The 7,506-nt window shown below is 37.6% G+C and overlaps 1 protein-coding gene and 2 long non-coding RNA genes across 4 annotated transcripts; 2 read left to right on the top strand and 1 right to left on the bottom strand.

The window, feature by feature from the left end:
- The first annotated feature begins 106 nt into the window (after positions 1 to 106).
- On the top strand, positions 107 to 2,402 carry LOC118413093 (protein CEBPZOS-like). Its single transcript, XM_035816261.1, has 3 exons — positions 107 to 474; positions 877 to 921; positions 1,469 to 2,402. Exons 1-3 carry the CDS (start codon positions 381 to 383, stop codon positions 1,573 to 1,575), a joined length of 246 nt encoding a protein of 81 aa, XP_035672154.1. The 5' UTR covers positions 107 to 380; the 3' UTR covers positions 1,576 to 2,402.
- Positions 2,403 to 2,735: 333 nt separating this feature from the next.
- Positions 2,736 to 5,273, bottom strand: LOC118413101. Its single transcript, XR_004830845.1, has 3 exons — positions 5,065 to 5,273; positions 4,597 to 4,741; positions 2,736 to 4,135 (listed from the first exon to the last, which is right to left on the bottom strand). It is a non-coding gene; the product is annotated as an uncharacterized LOC118413101 (long non-coding RNA).
- On the top strand, positions 5,167 to 7,298 carry LOC118413106. Of its 2 annotated transcripts, none has more exons than XR_004830847.1 (3): positions 5,167 to 5,299; positions 5,714 to 5,961; positions 6,954 to 7,298. It is a non-coding gene; the product is annotated as an uncharacterized LOC118413106 (long non-coding RNA). The 2 variants fall into 2 exon arrangements; XR_004830846.1 differs by lacking the exon at positions 5,167 to 5,299 and adding an exon at positions 5,521 to 5,535.
- The last annotated feature ends 208 nt before the right edge of the window (positions 7,299 to 7,506 follow it).

Raw genomic sequence — 7,506 nt, forward strand, 5'->3', positions numbered from 1 at the left:
AGATTCATTTACAAGCTTATAATTTAAACTAGGTATCAATGGACTGTGATTTTTTGTGTGAAATGTTTATATATGCATTTTTATAAGTATCCATAAGCATTTATTTTATACAATGGTGGAGTCTGGTTTGCCCTTGCACATTGGTTCTGTCGTCAGTTCCAACGCTGGAAGTTGCTTCACTGATATACTTGAGGATACTTGATGATTCATCGGTGAAGATGACCCTTTTCCTTTCCTAAGGAGGGACAGTTTTACCTCTGAACATTGTAATATCCTCAAGGAGATTGAAAGTCATTGAACATTGGTTGAGAACAGAATTCAACAGATTCAAGTTTCAACAAAAACATTGCTTGAGAGGTGAAAAGCAGAGCCATCAGAACATGCGTGCGACCTTGATTAAGGCAGTCCTGTTTGCGGAAGTTGGGTTTATTGGAGCAAGCTATATTGTTTGGCATAGGATGAACACAAGTCAAGGTAAGATCTTGTATATGATCATATTATATCTGTATAATATGATAGGTGTTACAACTAGAGGAATCTGGTGCAATGGAGCAGTCATCTGGGAAGGATTCTTATGACATATTATATTTGTCTTCTTCATCTCGAAACAAATAAGGTAAATGACCAGGACCAGGTGGCTGATACCATACTACTGTTATTGGTAAAATTTGCAGAATGGATTACAGAATGTAGCAAGTGACAGGACAGCTAGAGAGGCTGGTCACCAAATGATGTGTTTGATCAATAAACAGCAATAATTTGTTTAATAGGCTAGACATTCTAACGATTTTGCATTTGCCTGCAAATGTAACCTTTCTGGTTTTATTATTATTGTAATGATTTAGACATAATGTTAAAGTGTCCTTTTTTTTACAGATTTCAGGTACTACATGCACAAAAAATGGCCATCTGTCCTAGAGGGTGAGTATTCTAGAGCTCTGTATTGTAAGTTTTGGAGAACTTAATGGACCTTTTAATTATTTCAGACTGGCAAACTATTACATGTTGTGTATGATGAAGGTGTGTTATTACTTTATCATATTGGATCACAGCCTCACCTTAGAATGTTAGACTACAGACTTCTTTATCACTGTCCAGAACCTGAGGTGCAGGTGGTGAATCTTCTTATCATTTGTGTGCAGAAAATGAATAGATAAAGTGATGCCATGTTTCTTGGCGTATAGGATACTTCAAAGAGTTTTACAGCAGTTACAAATGTTAGACAGTGACTCATTGACATTTTTGAGTCTTTTGGCCAAAAAAAAAAGAAATTTTACTGATTATTAAACTTGTACTCCATTGTCAGAAGTAACAAGACAATACTGTACTAAGTATGCCAGCTAACTGGAATGTGTATTGAGGAATGTGTATCGCAATGAATGCTGGGATGGTCGGTTTTCCCCTCCTAACTGCCCTGGGCTAGTACTTACTATCATATGATGGCTGTTTTTTTGTTCCCTGTCTCAAGGATTCTACAAGACTGGAGAAATGGCAGGATACAGACAAGCCAGAATAGAAGACTACAGGACTTGGGGTCTGCCTCATCCCTTTGAAGATCTGCCAAAGAAGAGCTGATACAGCCATGAAAGATTTCCCAGGAAAACTTTCTGAAGAAAATGCCTAAGAAACCCAACTGAGTCAAATACTTTCTGGAGAAATATACTTCTCATGTAGGTTTATTACATTAGTAGGCAATTAGTAGTATATTGTAGCAGTACCTGATTTGAAGCAGTGATACAACAGTTGATCAAAGTTAACAGTTGTATTTCCTTACTCTAGGTTACTGTCACAGTCAGCTAGTCAGGCTTTGTATTGTGGAATGTGAAAAACAATGAATCCTGAGATGGTTACTTTTCACCCGACTGCCCTTGTGTAAACGGGTTGTGATAGACAGTGATATCATTTACTGATCTATGTGTATTACATGTATTATATTGTCCTAAACATGTCATCTTCTTTGACATTAGTTAAGTTTTCCTGATCAATTGACTTCTTGTGTTTGGACTTGTTAAAACTGACTAGTGACAATGGTTTCAAGACCTAGATTTTTAGATGGTCTTATTACTTGACAATGAGTGAAATGATGAGTGCTTCCAGTCCATATTCCTGAATACACATTTATTACCTAACTCAAGAAAGTTGTTTTCGGCAGTGTTTGTGTGCATGTGGATGAACAGCATAACTCCAGAATACCTGGATGGATTTGAAGGCAGTTCAATCTCTACAACTGGATAAAAATCGTACATTACGTCCGAACTTTTTGAGTGACATCCATCACTCTTCTTCAGCATCACTCAAGTGACATTGACAAGAGTGATGGATGTCAACTGACACGTCAAGAAATGAATACCCAATTTTTATCCAGTTGTTGAGATTGAATTGCCTTTGCATCTTGTATGCTTGTCTAACCTTTACTGTTTACTGATATTAGGTATGAGTAATCTTGACGAGACCTTGAAATAATTAGATTTTGGACACCCTAGCAGCTCGTTGCAGCACTGAAGCAGAACTTCTGGTCTCATTTTCTACATCTCATTGTAATTCTGATGCAATAGCTGTGTGATTGTGTATTCTTTCATCAAAACCCTAATGCCTGAGACAAAATAGTGGCGCTCTTTCGCTTTCTGTAGTTGATCAGTATCAGTAGCGTAACTAGTGTTACATGAATATGTGCTATATTTATTCCCTCAAGTAATGAAATGACCCAGTTATAAATAAAGACGCAGACACTATAATTGATGGCTTTATACCTTTGTTTTTTTTGGTCTATAAATTGCTCAGTAGAAGTTTGTTCTTTATTCATTACCTTAGACTTAGAGGAGCCAGGAGATGTCTTCCACAGATATTAATCAACATCTCATGAAAATAAACAAAATGTACAGAAACACTGTTTTACGGGATACAAGTTCCCAGTTACCAACTGCTGGTACCGTTAATGGTCTTCAAGGCATTATGTACTTTACATAATTGTTGCGTACAGGGTTTTCTATTTTAGTTATTTTCATTTGCATCACCCCAATTACTACAAGTGAATAAACTACTGCAAAATACAATCTTCTCATCAATGCACTTTGAACTGCCTGCTAGACAAAAGGCCAAGGATATCAGTTACATACTAGTAACTCTAGCATGTTCAAAACAATGCACTACTATAAATATATATCTTCACCTCATTACAATTTGTATTGAAGAGCTGTATTGAAACAACACATACTGTATTTGTATGCAAAATAGAGCCTCATAGTCATACTGTGGGAAGCTAGTAGGATGGAAGTGGTCATTTTTTTTTCAAGTAGGTTATTTTGGCACAGTTTATACAGTTCATTATTCAACATCTTTCCAACTAAGTTAGTGGACCATGGACATTCTGACAAGACAAAAATGTCTTCTAAATAAACTGTATTGCCAAATACCTACTTTTTTTTAATGGAAGATACTGATGTAAATCCTAGTTACTGTCACCCTACTAAAAGCACCACTACCATATCAAAATATTGTTGTGGAATGTGAAAGCTAAAAAATGGCTTTTGGATAAGAATAGCTGTGTAAGGCAAAAGGTTTTCAAAGTCCTGGAATTTACATTGAATTGTTTTAAAACATGGGTCTGTACACTTCAGTTACTGTAGAGGATAAAACTACTGAGCCATGCAGGAACGTTTTGTAAAGCTGAAAAAACACACAATTTCCAAACATTGGAAGGTATCAATAAGGAAGGGCATTGAAAAGTGCATAATTTATACATCTGAATCCTTTTGTACAAAATAGTACAGAAACTGGAAATTGTTATTGTATTCAATCAATGATCTAAACACAGCTCTAGTAAGTTACTGAAAGTTAAGTCATTTTCATGTATCAGGTAACCTGAATATCAAGAGTGTTCTGTAGAGTATTATGTCATGCAAGTAGAGATACCTTTCAACATTAAATCCTTTGTTAATATTTTGTTGTGGCGGTGACTATCAACTACGGAATGTGGTAGTGCATGCTCAAGCTTTTTTTCCTCAGCAGACAAGACTAACTATCAGGAAGGCACAATGTCTGTCTGCCACCACTTTGTTCATGTTGTCCAAGCTGTGTGTCATCCTGTTCCTCTTCACCTATCAACACAGTACTGGATCTGCATGCAACAGAACATCTGAAACAAATTAAAAACACTTGAGTATTGAGTACACAGTACTACACACTGTCAACAGGCAGTAGACCAACAAGTCATTTCATGGATCAAACGTTGCATGTACAGGTCAAAGGTGAAGGTCCCTAACTTTAAAACAGTCCTTGTCCCCACCAGACTCCATCATTCAGTTTTCTTAACAATGTACAAGTGTTTTGTTTGTTTCTCTGGGGCTGTCACCTTTGACCTGCACACGCACAGTTGGATCTGTGAACAGGCTTATTCACAGTAGCCTTGGTATCATCCTCTGTAGTGACCAATGCGTTGTGACCAACTTATTTCACTCATGGTTTAATAGCAAGTATAAAAAGTGAGACAGTGGTTACTGAGGAGGATGGTACCCAGGCTATATGTTAATGGTATACACATTGTACAGTTGTGACTTATCATATGAACAACAGTAAAAGACAAACTTTTACACTCACTTGTAGAGAATCATGACATTGTGCTGCACTTCAGCTCCATCATAAAATGTTGCACTTGGTGCTCTCCTTGAAGGGATTTTGTGACGATGGAATGCCAACCAACAAGCCATCGTGCTGGGCATTCTGCTGGGTGTAGTTCCTTAGGCTGAAAGAGAATATATTCGTCCTTTTAGCATAGGGGAATCTTAAGTTACAATTGGATCGACAGGATACACAAACCGCTCAAATAATTTATGTATGCCAAAGCATAACTGACTGTAGTCCATCCAGTGTTTACTTAGTAGTGTTGCGAAGTTTATGCGAACTGCAAGAAATGTCTTCTCAGATATCAATCTATAAGTGACTTGAGGTCTAAAGAATCTGTATGGCATTTGGTAATACGAATATTTTCCGTAACAGTTGGGAGTCTCGGCCATGTTTGTTTGACAACTGATACTACAACGTTAGCTGTTCAACATGTTTACTTACTCCGCCGCTGCCTGCGACACTTTCACCCTCTCCATCAGCGCTTCCCTCCGCAGCTGCTCCACCTGCTTCTTCATAATCAACACTGCGTTGTCTTGGCTCTTCCCCCAGCTAGACATTGTTCACAATCCGCCCCGCACTCCGCTACAAAATGTGACCAAAAAGTGGACGATGTCGAACCGCTTTGAAGAAGACACAAAATGGCCGATGGAGTGGACTGTTCCAAACAACAACTGGGGTGGGCCAATTAACCTAAAAAATATAAGAGTGATTGATATATATATCCACTATTAGTTTGTTGGTTGTGGGATAGAAGAAAATTACTGCGATATATACAAAATTTTCTGAGATGGTGATAAGAAACACTGTGCATTAAAATCATCCGACGTTTTCTACAAGTTTAAATTTCTTACCTGTCAATATTGTGGAAGAGTCTTATGACGCAAAGGTCTGGCATAGTCCACCATAACACAGGTATGTACAGAATTCAAACCAAGTAATACTGGTAACAAATTAATGTATGAAGATTACATATATAAAACAAAATAGAGTAATAATTTACAGTTTTAACATTTTGAACTAGAAATCCTTTTTGTAATTATTGAATATCTGCATTATGCTCTAATATTTATCCCCCCTATTCTGACTGCAGTGATCTTATCGCCCAACCCTGGCTAACGAGTAAACCCGAGGTCACCCTGCCATCGTCGAGCTTGTGTGGTACTAGTATTTCTTCAATTCTCCATCCCTGTTGATATTCTCTGTGGTATCAGAAAGTACAAGGAGATAATTATGTCTATGGGCAGGGGAATTATGGCTATAGCAGTAGTAGGAGGCACTTGCATCGCTGGATATGGTATTTTGTCAGCAGTCACTCCAAGCAGAGAAGCGATGCTGCAGGTTGGTTCACATAATTTTTATACATAACGTTAGCAATGTTACCTCTAGTTATAACTTTGAATGCATTACTATTGTCCTTTACAATATGTGTGATTTTGGTAATCTTTTGAATTGTTTTCCTATGACGTGACAGATAAATGAGGAAAATATCAAAAGTTGGAACCACACATCTGCTTGGAGATTACACCACTGTTATATAACTGAAAATTGATTATGAAAAATTGAAAGGGTGATTTGGATACCGAGTTCACTTCATTAGCTATCATGTACATTCAATGCACTGTGAGAATCTGATTAATTTTAATTTAAAAAAAAATCAGATGGCCATCTGATATAATATAAAAACTACAGGCTTGTTGTATGTGGGTGACATTGTAGAAAAGATGAAGAAAGACTGAATGCAGCTATGTAAGGACTTTTCCAAAGACTATAGATGCAGAATACAGTGACTAATGATGATGACATTGTAATCATCTAAAAAATTCTTTGGAAATCATGTTTATGGAAACTACTGGTGCCAGCACGATATGATTCACTGGTAAATAAGCGTAACCATATTTAGTCACTCACTTTTACAATGCAAGGCTCTTCATTTCCTTGAGGTGGCGGGTATGACCCAGCAGCCCCACATTGTCTTGTTGTCTGTAAGTGGCACCAGTGTTCCTCTTCCCACAGAAATGTCCAGAGAAACATCCTGTGACCATGTGGGAGAGTCAACAGAGATCAGCCTCTGTCATGGCCACTCTTAAGTATGCTGCAGAGACTGATCAAGCAGCTTGGAATGGCAGATTCTGGCATGACCAGAAGAAAAGTCAGAAACAAGACTGATGAACATTTCTTAGTCAAACTAGTGGAACGAAAGCACAGTTTGAGCCAGTGTTGGGACATTGAGCCTCCTTACTGTGTGATAAGCTGAAACGCACAACTCTATTTGTTTAATGTTTTTACCAAAGTGCAAAGTAAGTAGTCTGTTGATTGTGCTCTTCCTGTAGAAACTACCAGAGAGTGACCCAAGAAAGATGGCAGAGAGCAGAGCCAGATCAGCACTCATGATGGCGAAACTGAAGGAGGTTGCTGAGTCAGACAAGCCAATTTGGATGGAGGTTGACAAGGGTAGCAAGAAATGATAGTGCCTTTTTCAAGAGTATACTCGGAATGACTCATTGCAAAGACTCTGTGACTATAGCAAGAACTGAATTGTGTATCTCTCTAGGAGAGAGGATTGATTTGCTGTGACTATGGATGCTGATACTAGGAACTATCAGGGAAATAAAGTTATGTTGTGTATCATATGGAAATTGAAGAGCAAGACAACAGTATAGCAAATGACATTGAGTATGATTAGGGCTGTTTAACTTTGTGATGTTAAGAAAAGCACTGAAGGTGCACATTCTCAATGATCTATTTGACCTAAAATTTGAATACTTTTGGAAAAAGTCATCTAGTGTCTGTGATAATGATGGATACATTGTCACTTCCTTGTTTTGTGTCTTATGTTTTGAGTTTATAACTAGGCTGTACATTGTACATCGTCAGATTCATACT

This window comes from Branchiostoma floridae, chromosome 1 (genome assembly GCF_000003815.2).
Source record: "Branchiostoma floridae strain S238N-H82 chromosome 1, Bfl_VNyyK, whole genome shotgun sequence".
Taxonomy (NCBI): Eukaryota; Metazoa; Chordata; class Leptocardii; order Amphioxiformes; family Branchiostomatidae; genus Branchiostoma; species Branchiostoma floridae.